The sequence below is a fragment of the Alnus glutinosa genome, chromosome 6 (assembly GCF_958979055.1).
Source record: "Alnus glutinosa chromosome 6, dhAlnGlut1.1, whole genome shotgun sequence".
In the NCBI taxonomy this organism is placed as follows: Eukaryota; Viridiplantae; Streptophyta; class Magnoliopsida; order Fagales; family Betulaceae; genus Alnus; species Alnus glutinosa.
The window spans coordinates 14,016,493-14,043,235 of NC_084891.1; the positions used below are offsets into that span (position 1 = coordinate 14,016,493).

A 26,743-nucleotide genomic window follows, 5' to 3' on the forward strand; every position below is an offset into this window, starting at 1 on the left:
TGTTTAGAAAGTGATATACATGAATGAGTAGAATTTTCCTGAGCAGTACACAGAAAAGTTAAAAACAAACATCGAGGCAAAAGAAGCTAATATCCTCTTTCTTGATCTCAGACAAATTTGCTAAAAGAACACTTCTAACCGACCGTCCGCTAATTTACAACAGGTACAGCTATTGAAACCCCTTTATGCAACAAATACAATCTTCAGTTTCTCCAAACTTCTTGTTAGACTGCTATGTAAGTACGACTAGCAGGATACCTATTGAAACAGCCCTTTACAGTTTTACATGCTGTCCGACAGCCCCAGTGAGCAGATGGCAAACTAGTTATGCAAAAAGTAGGCCTCGTTATTCTTCTAGAATAGCACGTCCAAGATTTGTAGCAAGAGCAAGCCTAACACCACCTAAGGCTTGGGGTGGCAACTCAGCTTCAATGAAGTCTGGTCGCAGCCTTGACATCGACAACTCTTGCAGTTTATTCAACAAAAGGTTGGTCTCAGAGACATTTAGCAGAGGACGCTCCTGCCAACTGAGCAGCTTCAACTGCACAACAGAATTATAAAAGGCCATGTGCAGGGCATGCATAAGAGCATTATGTTATTAAGACCCAGATTGAGCGGGGAAAAAACAAAAGTTTGCCAAATTATTTTAGAATATCTGTAGCAGAGAATATAACTTACAGAAAGAAAAATTGAATACAGAAGAGGTTTGTGCAAAATGTCATAAGATTAAAGAGCTTACCGAATCATACAGAAGAGGCAGCCAAAAACGCTGAGGTGTAGATGGGTTTTTCATAAGCTGCAAAATCATTTAATAGAAATTATTAAAAATCAAGCCCAAGCAAGCAATTACACAAGATGACTAAAACCTTGGTTAGCACAGAAGAAAAAGAAATCAGGATTACCATAGGAAATAATAAATCATATTCCAAAAAGTTCCGTCACAATATTGAACGGCTACTCTGTATATGTCGGGCACATAAGTTTGAGAGAAGAAACCTTGAACACTTCATGCAGAAGAGCCCCAAATAACAAAATTCTCAAATTTAAATTTTGAAAACTATTATGTTGAGGACAGCAGCTACGTCAATCTGACAAACAATGTTCAAGTAAGACATACCGATATGAGGGATTCTACAGCTTGCCGAGCAACATCAGTAGTTTTTCCATCATTAACCTGCTTAAGGGATTTTTTAAAATCCCTATACCTGTAATGTATGATGTATCTAAGGATTAGAAGTAAGAAAATATTGAACAAAAATTGTTGATGAAAATCATTACTCAAAGACTGCGGATACAAGAAAGTTCCTACTTGCGTAAAAACTCAAGACCGCCAGCAGCTTTGGAATCAGAACCCAATAACTCAATCAATCCCTCCCATTGCTGTACAAACAAATGATATACAATATGAGTATTGTGAAACAAATTTAATTAGAATCAAGGATTCATGGTTTTGCAGAACACTTAAAAGTATTAATGCATGTAAACAAAAATATGATGAAGCCTCCTGGTTGCTTAACTTTATGGAATTTTAAGTTTTATTACCTTGAAACTTTCATCAGAGATCGATTGTCCAACAGAATCAAACAACTGCTGGGCAATCCTATTAAGACGAACTTCATCCTGGGCTTGCTGAAGCCAAAATACTCCAGAGCCTTTCCTACCATGCTTCCAATGGTATACTCCAGCAATCTAAACATTGAAAATTTTTAACAAGAATGCCCACAAAGAGAAAAATTCTGCCAACTCTTTCGAAAACAAAACTTGGATATAACGCACAGATAATTGCTACCAACATCCATGCCAAGTCATTCCAACACAGCATTGCAGAGGATTCCCTAAAGTCATATCTAGTACTAGCAAGTTTACACCAAATAACATATACCTTCATAATGTTTGAACTAATACTGTCAAGTTCATATATACGGCATATCTCTATAATCTGCTTAAAAGAATGCAACAACTTAAGTCAGTCACAAACATATCCATCAAAATATTGGACACTGAAATCGAAGAAACATGACAATGAAAGATGTACCGATAACCTTAAGCAATATTTGAGTATGTTGAACAGGTTGCTTGCTCAATAAAATCTCTAACAAACCCATTCCCAGCTTCATGCATGAGGTCAAATAAATTGGAGCTAGCTGTAAACATAAGAGCATCAATCTGTTTAAGGATACTTGAGATGGGGTACATATATACATATATATATTTTTAATTAGTACATATATATATATTGATTGATAGCCAGCCACAAAAACTGAAGTTGGTATTCTTTTCAAGGTGTGACCTAGAAATCATATATATAAGTTACGTTCTGAGATGGCATTAAAAATCCATTGAAACTACTGAACACTGCTAGCACAAAGGCCATCGTGATTGGAAGAGTTTGCCATCCACATGCACAAGATACAATACAAGTTCATAGAATTGAAGATAACGCATTTGGTATATTTCTTTTTTGATTATTGATCATTTCAATTTGGCACATAATGTAGATGAAACTATATCAGGTTAAACAATTAATTTAAAACAATAATAATTATAGAGTAATGGTCCAGTTGTCACTATTAAGTCATTCTTTACATAATACTTTTTTTTTTTTTTTTTTATTTTAAGTAAAAAAAACTTTATTAAAGAAAGCGTAAGGTGCCCCTAAGTACACAAGAACAACCAAAGCTAACCTGCTTAAACCCAATAAAACCCACTACACCAAGGCCCCAGAAAACGAAAAAAAACTACAAAAGGACCCAACTAAGAACAAGACTACCCACTACCCACCAAGGCACAACAAGCCTACAACATGTGTGCCTTGCCTTCCTACTCCTAGAGGGAACTTTCACTTCGCTGTAATTGATGGAACTATGTAAATTCAAAAGCTCCCTTTTTCCTATAGACTTCTAGCGCACAATCAACTAAATTTCTCTTCCATAGCATCCCAAGTAGCCATGGCCTCCTCCCCAAAATCCCCATCCATCGCCCAATCTAAGGGCAATCCATCCCAATAATCATCTTCTTCCTCCTCTCATATCACAATCTGCCCGTTATGATCAAAACCGACTGGCCAATTCCGGGATTGGGAGAAACCATTTAAGCAACCACTCAGAGGGGAGGAAGGACCTACCACCCCGCCATTGTTGACCTCCTGAAGCAACGCGGGAGGGACTGAACTATTAAGGGAAGGTTGATAAACCCCTTCCTAAAAAGGCCCTGATTCACTAGCGTCTCTGTCTTCTTCATTGCAAGAGGCTTTGCCACCTCTTCCGCTGGCGGCTCTGCAACCGTAACCCTCTTATCAGCGTAGCTAACAGACATCTTCGCAGCTTCCAAGGAATCAAAAAGTAGTACATCATTCCACTTCACAGATTGCCCTTCCCTTAGTTTCTTCGCCCTTCTGTAGTAACACTGAAAAGGCTTAGAAACCACCACGGGAAGGGGAGAACGCAGCTTCTCTCCCAAAACAGCTGCTCCAGCGAGAGACGGAGGAGCAGAATAGGGTTTAGGAATTTGAAGCGTCCACAATGGAGTGAACTTAAAGACAGGAGCAAGATCCGCCGAAAAACCCAGATCTGGTGCCGGCGAAGGGGGGAAACCAAATTCTTTAGAGGCTAGAGTCCGGCTAGAAGACATTGGAAACACCTGGGAACTGCTCGACTCACCCCCGGAATAAGACATAAACAGAGCCGTCCCTGCAACTGCCTCCGACGAGGGCTCCAACTTAAAAGAATCCCCATCAAAAACCTACGAAGCTGGACTTGCGCCCTCTGTGGCCCCCAACACTGTAACCTCCAAACCCCCAGGAGGAAGCCGGCAGGGATGGCGACGGACGGGAAACTTTAGGTTTCCGCATGAGTCGAGCCACATGAAAACCTAAGGGTTTTTGATTCGGCCCCGACCCGGCAAACCGGTCCAGAAGTCTCCTTACAGCCCGGCCCAATGCCAAATAAAAATTGGGACCCAACTTACGCCATGTCCACAGTCTCGAATTTTTGAAATTCAAATTCGAACGAGTTCTTACCCTACGGACGAACATGCTGGTCTTTGTCCAGCAGATCAAGCGGATGAGACTCCAATGAGAAGCAATCCACTGCCGATCTCGAATCAGCCTCTGCATGCCACACTGCAGGAAGAAGATCAAACTCACAAGGTTCCACCAACGAAGCCCTTAACCAGGAACGACCACCACCCATGATGGGCAACGCCTCCGCAGCAGTGGTCGAATCCAACCTCAACACCTCCACAAAAGAAGGCCCCGTCCACTTTGGAGCCAAGTCCAGAGTCGGCCGAACACCCTTCACAACCTTCTTCTCCGATGTAGATGAGGAACTGAGCCCACAACCCACCGAGACATAAAGAAAATCTACAACCTTTCTCAGCTCGTCGGAGAATTTGACCCATCACCACCCTCCACGGCCCTCGGGGATAAGAATGGACCCTTTCCAACCGCCCAGCCCGAACGTTGTCGCCTCTAAGAAGTGCCCAGCTTTATTCCCACCTCTCCGAGCAATCAAAACTTTCGATCCTTCTCTGAACAACTTAACAAAATCTTGCTCTTTCGGGAAACCCAACAACACTTCCAACATCGACACAAGCCAGATGGAGCTCTGAGAATTCAAGATGACCACACCCAGAAATTTTGTCCTCTTATCAATAAAAAAAAGTCATTCTTTTTCCTAATCTTCATATGTCAACCTAGATAACAAAACATGAACGAGCGAAATTATGAATCAAAATATGTTATTGAATCCTACCTCTTTGAAAATTATCTACGATTTAGAAATGGAATATCAATACGATTTAGAAATTGAATCCTTACAAGAAAAAGATGGAGAGGAGGTGGCACGTAGAAGCAAAGAAGTTTTTGTTCACGGTGGTCGAAGGTGCTTCGGTAGTGAGATTGGAAGAAAGGAGGTGAAACTTCTCCGGTCGGATTCTGTTGGGTATCCAGAGTCTAGGTTGGTTGATATCGACAGTGGAATGCTTGCTGTGGTTTCCTGGGGAGGACTTTGTTAGGTCTTTCAGGGAGGGGTCCAAGGTCCTCATCGTGAGAAGAGGTGATAATGCGGCTGGCAAGTTTATTGAAATGGCAGTGTATGCTGCAGGAGGTTGCAAAGGGATCATCTACATTCCTGAAGGGCAAGATGGGCGGGGATGGAGTAGGTTAGTCATGGAGTTGGAAAAGGTCAGAGATTTCTTCAAAGCCCCGACTGGGTAAGGAATGGCACGTTCAACGATATTTTCAAAGAAGCCCCAGTTTGTGGGGAATGGAGTTAACCCTGGCGTTAGTAGCGATTCTTATGGCAAAGAAGGTGCACCTTCTTATGTGGAAGTTCTACGCAAAGGCCTCAGTTGCTCGGAGAAGGAGAGTCAGCCCTCCCATCCAGTGGTTCCTTTGAACAAGGACCACTGTGTACGTCCGAAGAAAGGGAAGAAACGGTTCCGAACGGTTCATTCACTGGGCAAGGACCTTATTGAACATTGGGGATCATATGAAGTGATGGGTGTCAGTCGATTGCCTAAAATGGCTGCTCAATCCCAACCTGATACGCAAGGTAAACCAGAATGTTCCAAAGACTATGTCAATGCCTCTGCTCAGCCCAATATCTCTACAGGATTTCAGCTGTCAAGTGAAGAGGACACGTTTTCCCTCCTATCGCTCTGGCGTGGCCAGCTGGAAAAGCTGAAGGCTTACATGGACCGAGCCCTCTGTCGTGTAAGTGAAGGGCTCCTTCTTTTTGGGCCAGACTCCAAGCCCAGCGGTATTAGACGGAAGAGGAAGAAGGATACAAAGAAGAAAATGGGAAGGCTTCGTTGGGTACCGATAACTGTAAAGCCCAACCCAAGTCTTTCGACTCCTGAGTTGGCAGTGTTACCAGAGATGGGGTCAACGTCGGAGAAGGTTTCCGGTGATTCAGTGAGGTCTCTGGCAACCTCAAAGACAACCAGTGGGCTGAGCTCCTTGGTGGGTTTTGGGAATCCAGACACCGAAGTGATTCTAGAGGTCGGAAAGGGTCCGCCTGAGTCGACGGGCTGCATTCCTCCGATGTCAGAGATCGTCGGTGGGTCGCCTTTCTCCCTTGTAGTCCCTGCTCCGATTAGCACAGAGGGTGCAATGGTTGTCTGGACTAGGTCGAGTTCTCCTGGTTCTTTGGTTGAGTCGGATCCTGCCGACTCTTGCCCTTCGTTGGTGTTCGGCCCTTTTACCCACAAACTTTTTTTTGTTTTGGGGTTAAGGAACAGACCGGAATTTCCGTTCCCTGAGGCAGAGCCAATTCCTCTATCATGTTGTCCTAGTGACAAGGTTAGGGGACTTTCTGGCAAGGGGTCTTCGAAGTTGCTGTTGAAGATGGCTCTAAAGTATCGTCATCCGCTAGGAATCACATGTGATGGCTCCGAAGGTCAAATTTTGACCTTGTATGAGAACCTCATCGACAGTCATTATAAGAAGGTAACAGGTTCTAGCCCAAAATCGGTTAATAAAGGTACGAGGGAATTAAACAGATTATTCTGTTCTGTTTACTATGAGGCACATAGTGGAAGCTCTTCGAGTGGTAGACGCAAAGGGAGGGTGCACAACAGTTTATTATGAAGCCCAAAATCCTTTCTTGGAATGTTAAAGGGTTAAATGAGGGTGTTAAGCGGTTAAGAGCCAGAAATTTATTGAGGCAATGGAAGGCTAATATTATTTGTTTGCAAGAAACTAAATTAGAGTTTATTCCTAACAACATAGTGAGAAGTCTTTGGGGTTGTCCTTATGTTGATTGGTGTTACTTAGCCTCGTGTGGTGCCTCTGGTGGTATGTTAATCATGTGGGATAAAAGGATTGTCAAGAAGATAGACGTGTTCGTGGGTGAGTTTGTTCTTGCCTGCTCTTTTAGAAGTGTTGTTGATGACTTTCCTTGGGCCTTTGCTGGGGTGTACAGTCCTAACATCGACGCTCTAAGAAGTTCTCTTTGGGATGTGTTGGCTGGTCTTTCTTCTTGGTGGGAGTTGCCTTGGTGTATTGGGGGCGACTTCAATGTCACTCGATTTCCTGCTGAAAGATCGAGAGATGTTCGTCTGAATGCCGCCATGATGGAGTTTTCAGACTTTATTTTTGAGCAGGGTCTTAAGGATCTTCCACTTGCAAGAGGGTCGTTTACGTGGTCCAATAATCAGGAGAATCCTTCTTGGTCTCGCCTAGACAGATTTCTTGTTTCTCCTGATTGGGAAGTCAAGTTTCCAGGCACTCTGCAGAAAAGGCTTCCTAGATTGTGTTCTGATCACTTCCCGATTCTTCTTAATGGTGGAGGCATTCACTGGGGCCCTAGACCGTTCAAGTTTGAGAATATGTGGTTGAAGGCTGAAGGGTTTGTGTAAAGGGTGCGACTTTGGTGGTCGTCTTACCATTTTCAAGGCTCTCCCAGTTTTATCTTCTCTCAAAAGCTTAAGGCTTTAAAGATTGATCTTAAGAGATGGAATGAACACGAGTTTGGCAATGTGGAGATTCACAAAAATAAGCTTATGGAAGATTTATGTGCTCTTGATAGATTGGATGAACAACGTGCTTTAGCTCCTGAAGAGAAGATAAGGAAATATGAGGTCATCAGAGATCTAGAGAATTCTATTCTACATGAAGAGATTAGTTGGAGACAGAAGTCTAGGGTTCTTTGGCTTAAAGAGGGGGATAAATGCACAAAAAAATTTCATCAAATAGCAAACTCGAACAGGAGGTCCAATGCCACAGAGTCTCTCTCAGTCAATGGCTCTATTTCTTCCGTTCAGCAGGTTATTAGGGATCATGTTTCTCATTTTTATGAGTCCCTTTTTACAGAACCTTACACTTGGAGGCCTAGGTTGGACAACCTTGAATTCGACTCTTTGCATGCAGTTGAGGCCTCTTCCTTGGAACTTCCTTTTGAGGAAAAGGAAGTCTTAGAGGTGGTTAAAGGCATAAATCATGATAAGGCTCCAGGTCCTGATGGGTTCACCGTAGCGTTCTTCCAAGATTGTTGGGAAGTGATTAAGACAGACCTCATGGGAGTATTCCAGGATTTCTACACTCATAGCAAGTTTGTCAAAAGCATTAACGCCACTTTTCTTGCTCTAATACCGAAGAAGTCCGGGGCTATGGATCTTAAAGATTTTCGGCCTATTAGTCTTGTGAGTGGGGTTTACAAGATCAATGCAAAAGTTCTTGCTAATAGACTAAGAAAGGTTGTGGAAAAGATAATCTCGAAATCTCAAAATGCTTTTGTGAAAGGTAGGCAAATTCTTGATTCTGTTATTATCGCTAATGAGTGTTTAGATAGTCGTATTAAATCAGGTGAACCAGGGTCGATTTGCAAGCTAGATATTGAGAAGGCTTATGATCATGTTAACTGGAACTTATTGTATATGATGAAAAGATGTGGTTTTGGAGATAGATGGTGCTCGTGGATAGCGCATTCCATTTCCTCGGCACGTTTCACTGTTTTGGTGAATGGCACCCCTTCGGGTTTCTTCAGCAGTTCGTGCGGACTTAGACACGGTGATCCTTTGTCGCCTCTCTTATTTGTCATTGTGATGGAAGCCCTTAGCAAGATGTTCGTTGTTTCTATTCGCAGGGGCTTTCTATCAGGGTTCTCAGTGGGTTCTAGTAGCAATGGGGTGTTTAATATTTCCCACCTGTTCTTTGCAGACCATACTTTAGTCTTTTGCGGGGCTAATCCTAATCATCTCCGTTTTCTTCGGGTTTTATTTTTGTCTTTTGAAGCTGTTTCGGGTTTAAAGATCAATCTGGCCAAGTCTGTACTGGTTCCTGTGGGTGATGTGGATAGTACGGATGAATTGGCTAGCATCATGGGTTGTGGTGTTTCCTCTCTACTTTTAAAGTATCTCGGTCTTCCGTTGCCCCTTTTAAGGCTAAATCCATTTGGGATGATGTAGTTGGAAAGATTGAAAGACGACTGGCTAGTTGGAAGCGAATGTATTTGTCTAAGGGCGGTAGAGTTATCCTTATAAAGAGTACTTTATCTAACCTACCCACGTACTTCCTTTCTTTGTTCCCCATTCCATCCAGTGTTGCCAGTCGCATAGAAAAGTTACATCGAGATTTTTTTTGGGGAGGTATAGGTGACAAATTCAAATATCACCTAGTTAGCTGGTCCACAGTTTGTTCCCCTATTTCAGAAGGTGGTTTGGGCATCAGGAATTTGAGGATCTTCAATCAGGCTTTGTTAGGGAAGTGCTTGTGGCGTTTTGCGCATGAGAGAGAGGCTCTGTGGAGATCAGTTGTGGATGCAAAGTATGGTTCTACGTGGGCTGGTTGGTGTTCCTTAGACCCCCATGGGTCTCACAGGATGGGGTTTTGGAAGAACATTAGGAAGGGGTGGAGCTTGTTTAGTAGCCATACCAGATTTATTTTGGGCAATGGATCCAGAATCAGATTCTGGGATGATGTGTGGTGCGGGAGAGATGCCCCTCAAGGAAGCTTTCCCAGGTCTGTATGACATAGCTTGCAACAAGAATTCGTTCATGGCAGCTCATTTGATTCTGGAGAGCGGATCTTTTCAGTGGGATGTCAAAGTTATTCGAGCAACACACGATTGGGAGGTGGACGTCTTGACTTCTTTCTTTACCTTATTGTATTCCATCAGTCTTGATCGTGATGGGGAAGATAAGATTTGGTGGTCTCCTTCTCGTAAAGGTAAGTTTGATGTTAGATCTTTCTATAAGGCTCTTGCCTTTAAGGAGACAAGTCATTTCCCCTGGAAATGTATTTGCCGTACCAAGGTTCCTTTGAAAGTGGCATTTTTCGCTTGGGCAGCAGCATTAGGGAAGATCCTTACTATAGACAATCTTAGAAAGAGGCGGATCATTGTGATTGATAGATGTTGTATGTGCAAAAAGAATGGGGAGTCTGTGGATCATCTTCTTCTTCATTGTGATGCCACTGGCTTTCTTTGGAATGCTATTTTTAGCTGCTTCAGTATTCCTTGGGTTATGCCTCGTCGGGTGGTTGATCTTTTCGCTTGCTGGTGAACAGGGTGGTCGCACACGGAGTGCGGTTGTGTGGAAGATGGTTCCTTGTTGCCTTATATGGTGCTTGTGGAGGGAACGCAATGATAGACAGTTCGAGGACAAAGAAAGAACCATTGAGGAACTCATTTCTTTTTTCTTTTATTCTTTGTACTCTTGGACGGCTGCATTCCTTGCCCCCTTAGTGATTAGTTTTAATGATTTTCTTGTATTGTTTTCTTCTTCTTAGTGGCCGTTCTTGTATACTACCTGTGTACTTGATCGCTTTCTGCGTTTTAATGAATTTTCTCTTACTTATCAAAAAAAATATATCAAAGTCAGAAAGAGAGGTTCTTCAACCAGAAGAGTTTTTTTTGGGAAGCTTGCGTCTCTCTGGCTTTTCAGCCACGTGAGGCATGGTGTCGGTGTCGGTGGCGGCGGGGCTGTTGCAAACCCCTTCGGGGGTTGTCCTGTGCGGTAGGGTATGGAGAACCGGTTCTTTGTGGAGGCTAAGTCCTTCATCTTCTCGGTGGTGGAAGGGTTGTTTGAGTTGAGGGTGGCAGAGAAGAAGAGAGGCTTCATAGGGGCGAAGAAGAGGAGAGGTTTCTCAAGGGCAGAGAAGAGGAGAGGCTTCTCAGAGTGGGTTTAGCTGGGCAAGGGATGCGTCGCTTGGTTACTGTTGATAGTGGAAAAGGTTTGCAAGATACGGGTTTCGAGGATTTTGTTAAATCTTTCAAGGAGGGTTTGAAGGTGACCATCGTTCGAAGAGGTGGGAATAGCTCCGGACGGTTTTTGGAGGTGGCAGTGTACGTTGTGGGTGGCCGAAGAGAGATGATTGTGTTTCCTGAAAGCCATGATGGGCGGGGTTGGGGGCGAGTCTCTGGGGAGCAGAGTAAAGTGTTGCCTTTCTTTGGAACCTCAGTGGTGTCTTCTTCTTCTAGTGGCGTCACGGTGGGGAAGAGATTGGGCAAAGTCGTGGGTGTTTCGTCATTCGCAGAGGTGGTGCACTCGCCAGGAGTTGGCGGGCCCCTGGCTCAGACGGCGACGGTGGTCTGGTGCAAAGCGGAGAAGATCTATACGCTTGGTCGGGAGCAGGAGCCCTTCCGGCAGGCAGTGGATTGTAACGTTTTGGAGAGGTCCTCCTCCGGTCTGCTACGTATAGACCTTGCGGTCAACTCTTACGCTATGGAGAGATCCTCTTCCGGTCCTCTGGGTAAGGACCTTCTAGCGTGTTCCAAGAAACGGGTTGTTGTCGTTGATGCAGAGGTTACAGGTGACGTTGCAGTGCAGGAGATGAGGGTATTAAGGAAGCTTCTTGATTTATTTGAAGAATGGCTTCTTTGGGCTTGTGCGCATAAGTCTCATTTGGGCTGGGTTTCCTCTGTTGGGCTGAAGCGGAGATTGGGCAGGACTAAGTGTTGCCTTGGGCTGGATGCGTTTTAGGGTTGGGTCCAATAGGGTGGGCTGCAGCCTTGATTCCAAAAAGACCTCCAAGTTGGGTCTTAGAAGTGTGGATTACTTCATGAAGGCTAAGAAGTGTGGGTTAGCTCCAGTTCATGGATCCGTTGCGGGAATGGGTTCTGATCTTTTGGGCTTGGGTGCCCCAACGCCGGAAGCATTGTCAGCTTCTTTTCTGAAGTTCAAAGACCGCTCCTCTCCGTTGATTTCTGCCACAGAGAAGCTCATAGAAAAACCCTCTATGTCGTCCATCTTAGAAGCTTCTCTCGTCTCATCGACGGCTGCTTCTTCTGTTTTTGAGGGCTTTGGTGTCCGTTCAGGGGCAGCAGCACTAAGTGAACGACTGACTGTTCCCGCCTTGGTGAGGTCAGCTCTGGGTGGGGTTCCTCCTTTGCCACCTTCGTCTGAGGTCTACTCCGGATTGCTGGATATGGGTGCAGATCAGTATGTCTTGCCGAAGATGGCTCCTTCTCCGGCTCCAGTTGGGATGGGTCCAGCTCTCAGCGACTGCTCTTCAGGCAGGGACGCTCTAGGTGAAAGGTTGCATTATTCTCTCCCTGTGATGTCGAAGTCAGGTGCGCCTATTTACCCGTCAGAATCCAAGTCGGTGCTTAAATACTCTCAGAAGAACAAGATTGGCAAATTGAATAAGCATCTGCTTGCGTAGACTCTTGAGACTTTTAGTGTTCACAAGGATCCTTCCGGGCCATTACGTTGGGTTGCTACGAAGCCCTTGTCTACTCTAGCTAAGGATGGGGTAGTGTCTACGCCTGCTCAAGACGAGGGTTGTCAACTTATTCTTCGGCGTGGCTTCCTTCTCCCTAGTGGCGTGGCTCTTCCGCCGTTAGAAGCGGGTGAGGTTCCGCTCTCTTCAGTCCAGTCTGTGCTTGGCTGCCCGCCTTTATTGATTGTCTCAGAAGTGGGTGAATCTTCGAGGGGAGGTGGTTTCGAAGAGTTTGGTGGTCCTCCCAGGGCAGCGATTGATCTTATCTTCTGTTTTCAAACATTGGGGGTCTCGCATGAGGGAAATGTGAAGGACTTTTTAGACTTAATGGCTCTAATTGATGAGAAGCATCGTTGCTCTAATTGATGAGAAGCATCGTTGAGAGGCTCCAGTCTCCACTTCTAAGTTTAAAGGAAGTCGTGAAGCGAAGAACCTTGAGTGCTCGATCAATTATGATGCCAGAGGTTTTGGTTCTAGCCAGGGCAAGGCAAAATGGGCTAATGTGATGTATTAGTCTCCGGGTGTTGTGGGATGGTTTTGTAGGGGTTTCTGGGTTTTCTCCCCTTTTTGGGTTTTTCGGGTGTTTTTTCTCCTTCCCCTCTCTTTCCTGTTTTGGTGTCCTTTTTGTATACTTCTTGTATGCTTAGGGACGCCTTTACGCTCTAATAAAATTCTCTACTTTTAAAAATATATATATATATATATATATCAAAGTCAGTTGCACTCACTTGCCATGTCAATGCATCTAAAGATAGAACTTGAGCATAGACAAGTCGATGGAGTTCCTCTATGCTGATTCCACCCAAGTTATAACGCTCTTCTTGTAGAAGAGTTACCGCTTGATCATTACCAGCAGTCAACAACTCCAGGGCATGGGCAACCATCCTATTGATAAGTGACAAACAAAGTTACATCAAAGAATTTTAAAAACAGAGCAGAAGCATGTTGAAGTTTTATCTGGTAGCAATCTGCGATTTTCCTTTTCAAATTACATGCAAGGGAAGAAAACTAATAGCACCTCCAATGCATGGCTTCATACAAAATTATTAAAAATAGAAGATAAATTAGTAGCTCACCAAGGGCCAAATGATCTGGAGCATTCAGCTAAGACAACCTGAACCATTTCAAAAAGTTTAACGGAGTTTAAGAGGAATGAAAAACAAATATTTAAATAACAGAGAATGTACACTACCAGTGTCTGATTAACATTACTCACCTCGGTATTATCTCCTATAATTCCAATCACAAGTCCTATCAATATATGGGAACTGGTCATTGGTTTTAACTGCATGCATTTCTTGGCTAGGCTATACATACTTTCTAAACCCTTCAAGAAAAAGAAATTAGTTGCTTGCTTCAGACTCCACAACCAGGCATAAATTTATAACAAAGAGATGAGAGAAAAAGGATAGAATTCTGTAACTATTTAGATAACTCATTGGAATATTATTAGGCTTTACCACGGTGAATGGCCTTATGTAAAGAAAGTGAGAAATGTACAGCTCTATCCAATGACATGTTGCAGTGCAGAGACTGTTAATATTTCCCAGCATGATTTGTAGCATATTTCTCAATCCCTCCTTGGTCTGGTGATGATCACAGTGAACCCAGAATGCACTGCTCTCCAGCTTAGTAATTTGTGCCCGCCATTTCTCCCAAGCCTATTTAATGAAAAAGAAATATATAGAAATAACTATGGAAGAAAAAATTCAAGAAAAAGCGTTCATCTTTAGCAGACGCAAATATACCTTGATAAAATCTGGCTTGGCTTTATAGCATTCGCCCAATTTTCCAGATTGTAGCTCAGGACGCATGCGTGGCATTTTGGAAATAAGAACAGCAACTGCCTCTACCAATCCATTCTCTGTCTGTTTAATTACATGCAGGACAGAAATGATATAAGTCACAAGTCAAATATTTCTATTGTTGCAGCTTCATCACTAACTCCTGGAGCTAGAAAATTGACAAGGTTACAAGGAGCATCACTAAGTAACTTGAAAAAAGAAATGCATTTACCTCAGTTTGGCTAAGAAATGTACAATTGGAGAAACAACACAAACTATGCATGTTCCAAAGTTTTTTTGCATAATGAATTGAAATATTATTAAAAGCGAAAGGCGCAAACCGGGTACACAGAAAGTATACAAGAGAAACAACTAACTAGAATAAGAAAAGAGAACAAGGGAATTATGAAAACTAAGCCCAAAAGAAGCTAAAAACGCAGCTATCCAAGTATACGAAGTATTAAAAAATAAGGATATAAACTCCACCAACGTCCTCTTGCGGTCCTCAAAACATCTATCATTGTTTCCCTCCAGAGACACCACAAAAGACAAGAAGGCACCATGTTCTACACAGCAGTACTCTGAGTGCTACCACCAGTCCACCAACAAGCATACAAATCAACTACTCTTCTAGGCATAACCCAAGAAAGCCTAAAACGATTGAAAAACGCATTCCATAATGCACAAGCTACCTCATAATGGAGAAGATGGTCCACTGACTTTCCATCCCTTTCGCACATACACACCAATCAACCATAACAACATGCATTTTCCTAAGATTGTCTAAGGTAAGGATCTTTCCTAGAGCCGCCGACCAAGCAAAAAAAAAAAGCCTCTCAATGAAACCTTGGGTTATGCCTAGGAGCGTCTTGGACTTATTGAGTGCTTGGGGTACTTTGCTGGGTCGTGGCCCTGCTCACCGTGTTTGGAAGCAGGTTCCTCTTTGTGTTTTGTGGGGCTTGTGGCGGGAGAGAAATTCTAGGCTTTTTGAGGATGTGGAGGTTCAAGCTGGGGCTCTTTGTAGAATTATGCTTAATATGTTGTTTTTTTGGGTGTCGGCGAATGGCATGGGTAGTATGTCGTACGCTGATTTTTTACTTTCTTGTTCGTTTCGGTCCTCTAATTAGGGGCTCCTTTGTATACTCCCTGTGTACTAGGGTTGCGCCCCTCTGCGCTCTTTAATGAATTCTTACTTATCAAAAAAAAAAAGAAATGCCACCATTACACACAAGGACATTATAGAAGGAGCTAACAACAAACAACCCTTTTTTTGTGGGGTCCACCATAGCTTTCTTCACCTTCCCGTCTTACTCTAACTGTGTACAACAAATTGAAAAGCAAAGCAAAGACATCCACCTCCAATCATGAGCCTTACGTTCCACTTATTGGAACCACCAAAAAACTCCAAGTGAGCCGCTACGGAAGCATCCTTAGCGCAAGTGGAAAAGCCCCCTTAAGGGCCTTGTCCCCACACCACATATCATGCTAGAAAACTTTAGCGCCATCTCTCACCTCAAATCTGATGTGACTTGCAAACGACCTCCAACCCCTCCTGATATTCTTTCATAACCTCATCCTATATATAACCCAAGTGGTTCATTGAAACAGCACCCACCCCACGAACAGCCAAATTAAGAGTCAACCACAACTCTCCACCACACCCCTCTCTCATGCACATAATACCAAAGCCATTTCCTAAGAGAGCACGATTAAACATCAGAAAGTTCTAAACCCCTTACCCTACCTTAGTGATCGAAGAACAAACCTTATACCAGCTTAGCAAGTGGACTTTGAACTCTTCTCTTATCCCGCCCCATAAGAAATCTCAAGAAAGCTTCTCTATGCGGTTAACAACACCTACAAGGGGAGGAAAGAGGGACAAGAAATACGTTGGCAAATTGAAAAGTGTGCTCTTAATGAGGGTATCACTACCACCCTTAGGACAAGTATATCATTTTCTAACTAGCCAACCGATACTCTATCTTTTCAATAACCCCATCCCAAATATACTTGGCCTTATAGGAGGCCCCCAACGGAAGACCAATATACTTCAAAGGCAAAAAAGAAAGAGCACAGCTCAAAAAGCCCACCAACCCATCCACATTCTCCGCATGACCCACTAGAACCAATTCCGACTTAGCCAGACTAATATTCAAACCGGAAACAGCTTCAAAGCATAAAATAAAGCACACAAAAATAGAAGATGATCAGGCTTAGCCCCACAAAAACCAAAGTGTCATTTGATGAGAGATGTCAACCACACCAGAGTGCCTAGATCCCCCAAAATATCCTGAGAGAAGGCCCCATTAACAGTGGCATAAAGCATTCTACTTAAAGCCTCTCTCTCTCTCTCTCGTTTTTGTTCACAGTAGTCGAAGGTGCTTCGGTAGTGAGATTGGAAGAAAGGAGGCGAAATTTCTCGGGTCGGGTTTTGTTGGGTATCCAGAGCCTAGGTTGGTTGATATCGACAGTGGAGTGCTTGTTGTGGTTTCCTAGGGAGAAGGACTTTGTTAGGTCCTTGAGGGAGGGGTCCAAGGTCCACATCGTGAGAAGAGGTGGTAATGCGGCTGGTAAGTTTATTGAAGCGGCAGTTTATGCTGCAGGAGGTTGCAAAGAGATCATCTGCATTCCTGAAGGTCAAGATGGGTGGGGATGGAGTAGGTTCGTCATGGAGTTGGAAAAGGTCAAAGGCTTCTTCAAAGCCCCGGCTGGGCAAGGAATGGCACGTTCAACACCATTTTCAGAGAAGTCCCGAATTGTTGGTAATGGAGTTAACCCTGGTGTTTGTACCAATTCTCATGGCAAAGAAGGTGCACCATCATATGTGGAAGTTCTGTGCAAAGGCCTCAATTGCTCGGAGAAGGGGAGTCAGCCCCCCCAACCAATGGTTTCTCTGAGTAAGGACCACCGTGTTCGTCCGAAGCAAGGGAAGAAATGGTTTCGAACGGTACATTCACTGGGTAAGGACCTTAGTGAACGTTGGGGATTAGATGAAGTGATGGGTGACAGTCGATTGCCTGAAATGGCTGCTCAATCCCATCCTGATACGCAAGGTAAACCAGAATGTTCCAAAGTCTATGCCCATGCCTCTGCTCAGTCCAATATCTCTACAGGATTTCAGCTGACAAGTGAAAAGGACACGTTTTCCCCCCTATCGCTCTGGCGTAGCCAGCTGGAGAAGTTGAAAGCTGACGTGAACCGAGCCCTTTGTCGTGTAAGTGAAGGGCTCCTTCTGTTTGGGCCGGGCTCCAAGCCCAACGATACTAGACGAAAGAGGAAGAAGGATACGAAGAAGAAATTGGGAAGGCTTCGTTGGGTACCAAAAATTGTAAAGCCCAACCCTAGTGTTTCGACTTCAGAGTTGGCAGTGTTTCCAGAGACGGGGTCGACGTCGGAGAAGGTTTCCGGCGATTCAAAGAGGTCTCCGGCAACCTCAGAGACAATCAGTGGGGTGAGCTCTTAGGTGGGTTTTGGGAAACCAGAAGCCGAAGTTATTCTGGAGGTTGTAAAGGGTTCGCCTGAGTCGACAGGTTGCATTCCGACAGTTCCAAAGATCGCCGGTGGGTCGCCTTTCTCCCTTGTAGTCCTTGCTCCAGTAAGCATGGTCTCTCAATCGAAACAAAATTCTGGGGCAGACTTTTCTTTCCCTGGTTCTGAGGCCAAAATCCCAGTATCGGGAGTTTTGGACGATCTTCCGACAGACACGGAGGGTTCAATTACTGCGATGGTTGTCTGGGCTGGGTCGGGTCCTTCTGGTTCTTTGGTTGAGTCGGATCCTGCTGCCTCTATCTCTTCGTTGGTGTTCGGCCCATTTATCCACAACCTTTATTCTGGTTTGGGGTTAAGGAACAGGCTGGAATTAGTTTCGTTCCCTGAGGCAGAGCCAACTCTTTCCTGCTGTCCTAGTGACAAGGTCAGGGGATTCTCTGGCAAGGGGTCTCCGGAGCTGCTGTTGAAGATGGCTCTAGAGTATCATCATCTGTTGGGAATTACGTGTGATGGCTCCAAAGGTCAGATTTCGACCTTGTATGAGAATCTCATCGCCAGTCATGACAAGAAGGTAATGGGTTCTAGTTCGAAATCAGTTAACAAAGGTACGAGAGAATTAAATAGATTATTCTGACTATGAGGCACATAGTGGAAGCTCTTCTAGTAGTAGACGCAAAGGAAGGGTGCACAACAGTTTATTATGAAGCCCAAAATCCTTTCTTGGAATGTTAGAGGGTTAAACGAGGGTGTTAAGCAGTTAAGAGTCAAAAACTTACTGAGGCAATGGAAGGCAAATATTATTTGTTTGCAAGAAACTAAATTAGAGATTATTTCTAACATAGTGAGAAGTCTTTGGGGTTGTCCCTTTGTTGATTGGTGTTACTTAGCCTCTTGTGGTGCCTCTGGTGGTATGTTGATCATGTGGGATAAAAGGATTCTCGAGAAGATAGACGTGTTCATGGGTGAATTTGTTCTTGCCCGGTCCTTTAGAAGTGTTGCTGATGACTTTTCTTGGGCCTTTGATGGGGTCTACGGTCCTAATATCGACACCCTCAGAGGTTCTCTTTGGGATGAGTTGGTTGGACTTTTTCTTCTTGGTGGGAGTTGCCTTGGTGTATTGGGGGCGCCTTCAACGTCACACGCTTTCCTGCCGAAAGATCGAGAGATGTTGGCCTGAATGCCGCCATGATGGAGTTTTCGTACTTTATTTTTTAGCAAGGTCTTATCGACCTTCCACTTGCAGGGGGATCGTTTACATGGGTCAATAATCAGGAGAATCCCTCTTGGTCTTGCCTTGATAGATTTCTTGTTTCTCCTGATTGGGAAGTCAAGTTCCCAGGTACTATACAGAAAAGGCTTCCTAGATTGTGTTCTTATCACTTTTCGATTCTTCTTGATTGTGGAGGTATTCACTGGGGTCCCAGACCGTTCAAGTTTGAGAATATGTGGTTGAAGGCTAAAGGGTTTGTGGAAAGGGTGCGACTTTGGTGGACGTCTTACCATTTTCAAGGCTCTCCTAGTTTTATCTTCTCTCAAAAGCTTAAGGCTTTAAAGATTGATCTTAAGAGATGGAATGAACTTGAGTTTGGCAATGTGGAGGTTCGCAAAAATAAGCTTATGGAGGATTTATGTGCTCTTGATAGATTGGATGAACAACGTGGCTTAGCTCCCGAAGAGAAGATAAGGAAATACGAGGTCATCAGAAATCTGGAGAACTCTATTCTGCAGGAGGAGATTAGTTGGAGACAGAAGTCTAGGGTTCTTTGGCTTAAAGAGGGGGATAAATGCACAAAATTTTTTCATTGAATAGCTAACTAGAACAGGAGGTCCAATGCCATAGAGTCTCTTTCAGTCAATGGCTCTATTTCTTCCGTTCAACAGGTTATTAGGGATCATGTTACTCATTTTTATGAGTCCCTTTTTCAGAACCTTACACTTGGAGGCCTAGGTTGGACAACCTTGATTTCGACTCTTTGGATGCGGTTGAGGCATCTTCCTTCGAACTTCCTTTTGAGGAAAAGTCTTAGAAGTGGTTAAAGGCATGCATCTTGATAAGGCCCCAGGTCCTGATGGATTCGCCTTAGCGTTCTTCCAAGATTGTTGGGATGTGATTAAGTCAGACCTCGTGGGTGTTTTCTTTATTAGGGAGCACATCTCCTTCTTGCTTCTTAATTAATTAGGTCCAATACTTACAATTAAGACGCAACCTTTCTTTAAGGAGGAAATATATTTTCTTTAATAAAGATGAAAAGTATTTTAGGGTGAAAAATACTTTTCAAACATACTCTTGTTAGCCATATTGAGTTGGTCAGTTAGACATTCAAACATACTCTTGTTTTCAATAAGTCCCAATAAATTTATCAAACCTCACGATTGCCAATCTGATCTAGTAGATAAGAACCATGCAACCGCAACATTTTCACCTACAAGAGAACAAACAGCATATATCTAGTCCATTATCACTGTAAAATGTGCAACAACAAAATTAATTGGAACAAAGGCAAGACCATCGAACTAAAGAAGAGGAAAATAAAGAATTTTAAAAAAATAAAAATAAAAAATTACTAACCACAACATCTAGCCAGCCAACAGCTAATGCTGATGATATTACTTCCCAATATTTAGTATAATCCTCGATGACCTGCATAGAACAATTTCATAAAATCTCTATTAAATATTACCAGTCAACAACAAGTTAAAACATCAGACACTAAGTAAACAACAAAAACAATAAGCCAGAGTGATTTCATAAATAAGAACCTCAACCCAATAAATTTTGTGCTCAATTTGTGATGCAAGAAAAGCCACTCTGCAAACTAGTAACATTGATTTTCTTTAACAGACATGTCATCCACGCCCATACGATCAGCTAGATTAGTTCACAACAACAACGCAAAGCCAATTTTTTTTTTTTAATAAATAATAAGAGTTTTATTAAAAAAAAAAAAAAAAAGAAGCATAAGGCACCCATAAGTAAGATATCATTAAAAAACGCAAAGCACAGTCAAGTACACAAGGAGTATACAAGAAAAGCGGCTAAGAAGGAGAAGAAAAAAGAAGAAAATCACTAAAGGAGCTAGAAATGCCACAGTCCAAGAATACAAAGAAAAGAAGAATCACTTATAGGGTGTTTGCTGTGAACACTTTAATGTTGGTTTTAGGGGCGCCTTACATCATTTTTAATAAATTTGCACTTATCAATCCTTTCTTTGTCCTCAAACTATCTATCATTACGTTCCCTACACAAGCACCATAAAAGACAAGAAGGAACCATCTTCCATACAACAGCGCTCCGAGAGCGACCACCCGTCCACCAGCAAGGTCGGCAAATCCTTGACTCATTTCTTATAGCTAATGAGTGTTTGGATAGTTGTATCAAATCCGGTGAACCAGGATTGAGATAGTCGTATCAAATCCACAGACTCCTCATTCGTTTTGCGCATACAACATCTATCAATCACAATAACACGCCTCTTTCTAAGGTTGTCCATGGTAAGGATCTTCCCTAGCGCTGTCGTCCAAGCAAAAAAAGCCACTTTTAATGGAGCCTTGGTCCACCAAATACTTTTCCAAGGGAAGTGCACTACCTCTTTGCAAGCAAGGACCTTATAGAAAGATCTAACCTCAAATTTTCCTTTGTGAGAAGGAGACCACCTAAGCTGATCTTCCCCATCGTGACCCACTCTCATGGAATACAAGAAGGAAAAGAAGGAAGCCAAGACATCCACCTCTCAATCGTGTGCCGCTCGAATAAAATTCGCATCCCACTGAATGGAACCACTCTCTGAAGCCAAGTGAGTTGCAACAGGAGCATTCTTAAAGCTTCCTTGCAGGGCAACTCTCCACACCACACATCATCCCAAAATCTGATCCTTGACCCATTTCCCAAAATAAGACTAGCATGTCTGCAAAACAAACTCCACCCCTTCCTTATGTTCTTCCAAAGCCCCACTCCGTGAGACCTAGGGGGGGCCAAGGAACACCACCCAGCCCAATCAGTGCCTTACTTTGCATCCACAACAGATTTCCACCAAGTCCCTCTCTCATGCACATAACGCCACAACCATTTCCCTAACAGAGCCTTGTTGAAGATCCTCAAATTCCGAATGCCCAAGCCACCTTCAGTAATAGGGGAGCAAACTTTGGACCAACTAACCAAGTGGTATTTGAATTTGTCACCTAAATCTCCCCATAAGAAATCTTGATAAAGCTTCTCTATACGATTTGCCACACTGGCAGGAATAGAGAACAGACAAGAAGTACGTGGGAAGGTTGGAAAGAGTGATCTTTATTAGGGTAACCCCACCACCCTTAGACAGATACATCCGCTTCCAGCTCGCCAATCGCCTCTCAATCTTACCAACAATCCCATCCCATATGGACTTGGCCTTAAAAAAGACCCCCAACGGAAGGCCAAGATACTGTAATAATAAAGAGGAAACCCTGCAATCCAAGTTGCCAGCCAAGCCATCCCACATTATCCACACAACCCACAGGAACCAAAAAAGATGTAGCTAGATTAATTTTTAAACCTAAGACATCTTCAAAGTACAAGAACAACACACGTAGATATCGAAGATGATCAACATTTGCCCCACAAAAAACTAAAGTATCATCTGTGAACAACATATGAGAAATGTTAACCGTCTCAGAGCTTCCGGAACCCACAGAGAAACCTAATAGAAAACCTCTGTGATAAAAACAGTGATCAACTTACTTAGGGCCTCCATCACAATGACAAACAAAAGGTGAGACAAGGATCACCCTGCCTTAGCCCACGGGAGCTACTAAAAAAACTAGACGGGGTGCCATTCACCAAGACAGAGAAGTGCACCGAAGTGATGCAATGCGCTTTCCAAGAACACTATTTCTCCCCAAAACCACATCTTCTCAACATATACAATAAGAAATCCCAATTGACATGATCATGCCTTCTCTATATCCAGCTTGCAAATCAACCCTAGTTCACTGGATTTGATACGACTATCCAAACACTCATTAACTATAAGAACTAAGTCAAGGATTTGCCAACCTTTTACAAAGGCATTCTGAGTAAAGCACCCTTAAGTACAAAGAAACAACCAAACGAACCCACAAAAAGAAACCCAAACAAACCCACAAGGACCTAAAGCCCTCAAACCCGAAACTCACATGGATCACTCAACACTACAGCATGTGAGCCTTGCCTTTCCCTCGCCGAGAGGTCGCACAAGCATCGCCGTAATAAATGAAGCTTTTCAGCCATCCTATTTATGTGAGAGGTAAGAAATCAACTATTCACAAATTAGGATGCCATAACAACATAGAACCATGATGAAGTTACCCCAGAATTACCCATATGCAAAAATTGTTGAGGATTTTCAGTTGAGTTTTGATAGCAATCCTGCTATAAACTTCAGTGAGAAGCCACAGAACATTATAAAAACCAGCTAAATATGTTTGGACCATAGTGAAGCATCACATTTCTAATAATAGATTAAGAGAAAGAACAGCATACAGCCAAACCTGTAAAGTGACAAGCTCTTTCTGAAAATCCACAACTTTCGAATGGATTGTTGCGTGTGTAGAGGAGAGAAGGCTATCATAATCCTGCCACAAGTTACAAAAATTAGATGGACAGGTTAAAAAATTACAAAATGTAATTAAGCAGCAGCTCAAGAGCACAGAAGAAATATCCTTACAGCTAACCAATCAACAAGCCATTCTGGTAGCCATGCTTGAGATTGCTTGTCTGCATAAAATACTTCCATCAGCTCCCATGCAGCTTTCAAACAGGTTGGCTCCTTAACTTTCTACACATATGTTATGTACTTTTTGATGAATAATAATTTACTAATGAAAAAGGCAAAGCCCTTGTACACAAAAGTATAAAAGAGAGACAACCACCCAAAAGGTGTCAGAAATATAAAAAGTTAATAAGATCTAAAATATTCAAAGAAGATAAATTAGAAACATAGACTACAGCCCAATCTAAGAAAAATCTCAAAAACAAGGATTTTAAAAAAGCACATTGGACTCACAGTCCTCAAAGAAGTGCCGATTCCTCTATCCAAATACTCCACATTACGTACACAAGAATACTTTTCAGATAACCTTATGTTTTGAACCTTCTTTTCTTAAAAAAAAAAAAAAATAAGTGGTGAAATTAACTCCAAAAAAGAAGCCTTATGTGACTAAGTGAGGTTCAACGTTAAACATACATTAGCTAATGTTGTCCTTAGGCCCTCAATACTTACTCAAAAAGCAACTAGAAAACCAAAAAAACAACATAACAACAGATTCACCTGCAAAACTGCCTTTGGGTCTTCAATCACTGGACTAGGAACCTTAGGATTACCAAGAAGTGAATTTATGTCCTTGCTGTAGTCCATCACATACTCCCACCTGATTTTTTCAGAAAGAGTCAAATAATATAATAAACGTTGAGTTCTATGAGAAAAAACAATTTATGTGACAATAGATGCATTAAGTAAAACATATGATCAGACAACCGGCAGAACCCCTCAAATGAAATAGGCATTTACTTCTTTGAGGATAGCGAGACCAATGTGCTTCTTCTTATATCCTCATTTCTGAGATCTCTTATGAATTGGGCTATTGTTCATCTTCCTAACTTCCCTCAGGGAATTTGGTAAATCTGATTTGTTTTCTAGATTGTAGTAGCAATTAGAGCTTTGGCTCTCTTGTATACTATTTGTGTACGATGGATTTGCATTTTTTAATAATATTATTATTATTCATCAAAAATAAAAAGAAACCAGTAAATGTTTAAAAACACATTCAACTTTCCCCAGCAAAATATTTTCATAATGAACTAAGCTCCCAAATAAATAATCTTTCTTTTTATATATATATATATAAGTTAATGTCTTTTGCTATTCGAATTGAAAAGATTCAAATTCAAAAGCCAAAACATCATATTTCAGTCCTCTTAATATAACGAATGTCATTATAAGCTTCACATAATAACAAAATATAAGTACCCTACCGAAAAGGGGAAAAAAGGTAAATTGTAATTGCACAAAACAAAACTACTAAAGCTTCAAAGTGCTCAATTCATTTATGTGAATTCTTCATTTCTGAACAACCAAAACAACATTAAATTTAATTTTAAACTTCTCTTTTCCTCTCCTCAGCTTTCTCAGCAACCAAACAGAACTTCTCAATACTCCTTACCACTCAACGTGATACGGCGACGAGATCTTGGACAAGCTCGCAACCGAGTTCCTCCGACTCTGAAGAACCGCGAATGGCGAGACGGAACCGTAAGCGATCCTCCGGAACAGCGCGTCGCTGATATCTCCATCTCCATTGCTAAGCCTCAATTCCAACACCTTCCCGCCGACTTCGTCTCCGTCGGAGTCGTCGCCGGATGCTCGACGGAAAAACGAGACGCGGAGAGAGTTGCCTCGGGCCCACGAGATGGCGAGGCGAGCGATCGGTGGCTTGAGGCCGTGGTGGAGGGGGTAGACCACGGGGCCTCGGGCCTCCGGCAAGAAAGGGACGAGAGCTCCGGCGCCGGACATGGAGGCGCCGTCTCCGGGGTCTGAAGCGACGCCGGGCATTGTAGCAAGAAGAGCTGAGGGTTGGATTATGTTGAGACTGTGAGTGTTTTCGCTGTTTGGTGGTGTTGAGGTTTTGCCAACGGGAATTAAAAGAGAGGGAGTCACTAGTCAGGCAATGATAACGTGCGCACGGGCAGAGAGTATAACCCCTTCGCAACGTGCTAAGAGCACCAGCAAGAGTCTCCGTACTATTTTCTTGATATTTAGAGAACAAAATTATTTTTAACTTTTTTATAAAAAAATATCTATAACGACCCGTTTTTTACCAAAAAAAAAACCGTAAGTAAAAATTTTAATTTTACACGTGATGTTACGAAATCATCAAAGTTATAAAAATAGTAGCGAAATACAATTTTTTACATAAAGACTTAGGGTTTATAACACAATACATTAAGTTGATTGAAACTCCTCTAGACATTCATTAAAAGTCCTTTACAATAATTACAATGAAATACGTGTCATATACGACATGTAAGCATACATGAAAAGTTTACTAAATACAAGTAAATCTCTAAACATGTTACATACAAAAAATAGTACAAACATTAATAATTACAAAGCACTAAAACCTAACTACAACAAGTTTAGAACTCTTAAGCTAGCAGTTAATCCAATCCATAATCTTCAAAACCTGTACAAACATCTATAAGATGGTGTTTATTACCACAACCTCATAGTTCTATAAGTGAGCCAACTGTCATTCAACAATATCATGTATTATGCGTTATTTAATGACAGAGATAACATAATGATGGGATGGAAATTTTATATGCAAAGTCTTAAACAATTCAATTTTATTATTTCACTCAACTTGCAGGGGCCGCTCCCCGATTAGCGGCTATCCTCGGGGCCATTCCCCCTATATTACTTTTTATTAACATATTCTCGTACTATTAGAGACCTCCCTCCTCTAGTACTTTTTATGCCGTTCCAAACAATATGATTATTATGGTTTCTGGTTCAAGCACTATTCCTATCCTGAACCTTTGGGTTACGTTAAACCCAATATTAACAAGTCTATTATTCACAATATGCAATAATTATTCACATGCATCCAATTAAAATAAAACATAAACAAAACACTATTGAAATTCAGTACTACCCTCAGTAAGTAATTTATACTTACAGTCATTTTTTGCAGTCTCAGTTCATCTGCATCAAATACATATACATAGGGGAGAGCGAAAACCCATAGACCCGCCCCGCCCCTAAAACACGGGTTTTAGTGTTTTTTTTTTTTTACGGGTATAGGTTGGATTTTAACTAACCCGTGTGGGGCGGGGTGGGGCACAAGTTTTTTTTTTTTTTTTCCCACGGATCCCCACCCCTCCCCATGTAAATTAAAAAAAAAAAAAAAAAAAAACACACACACACACACACACACAAACAAACAAACAAAACAAAAAACCCTAATTTGTTAACCTAGAAAGCCCCCCCCATATTTTCTTTTTCTTTTCTTCCAAATTCTTCTTCCTAACACCGTAGCCCTTCTTCTTCTCTTCTTCTTCACAAAATCACGAAGAGCTAGGTCACCTCCTGACCAAGGGAGGAGTTTGCCAAGAGGTGTTTCCCCATATGGGTCTCCCAAGAGAATCAGAAGGGGCATGGTTTTAGTCAGCGGTACTCTTATGCACAGCGATATAGAACCCCATCTGCATCTCCTGTGAGGTCTTATCGTTATGGTGGTAGAAATGACCGTGACAGGTAAGTGGCACCTAATTGTGGATTTTTTGACCTTCAAATTA

The 26,743-nt window shown here is 42.5% G+C and overlaps 1 protein-coding gene across 2 annotated transcripts; it reads right to left on the minus strand.

Annotated features, from left to right (window-relative positions):
• On the minus strand, positions 1 to 25,113 carry LOC133870390 (nuclear pore complex protein NUP85). Of its 2 annotated transcripts, none has more exons than XM_062307502.1 (18): positions 24,610 to 25,113; positions 23,718 to 23,817; positions 23,115 to 23,225; positions 22,939 to 23,022; positions 20,003 to 20,074; positions 19,800 to 19,856; positions 13,909 to 14,028; positions 13,621 to 13,821; positions 13,377 to 13,487; positions 13,237 to 13,274; positions 12,889 to 13,045; positions 2,043 to 2,144; positions 1,883 to 1,939; positions 1,543 to 1,689; positions 1,310 to 1,380; positions 1,118 to 1,223; positions 740 to 796; positions 1 to 541 (listed from the first exon to the last, which is right to left on the minus strand). In XM_062307502.1, the coding sequence occupies exons 1-18, from the start codon at positions 24,996 to 24,998 to the stop codon at positions 347 to 349; spliced, it is 2,175 nt and encodes a 724-aa protein (XP_062163486.1). In that variant the 5' UTR covers positions 24,999 to 25,113; the 3' UTR covers positions 1 to 346. The 2 variants fall into 2 exon arrangements, with proteins under 2 accessions (XP_062163486.1, XP_062163487.1); XM_062307503.1 differs by having other exon boundaries at positions 1,118 to 1,205; positions 24,610 to 25,112.
• Between the last annotated feature and the right edge of the window lie 1,630 nt (positions 25,114 to 26,743).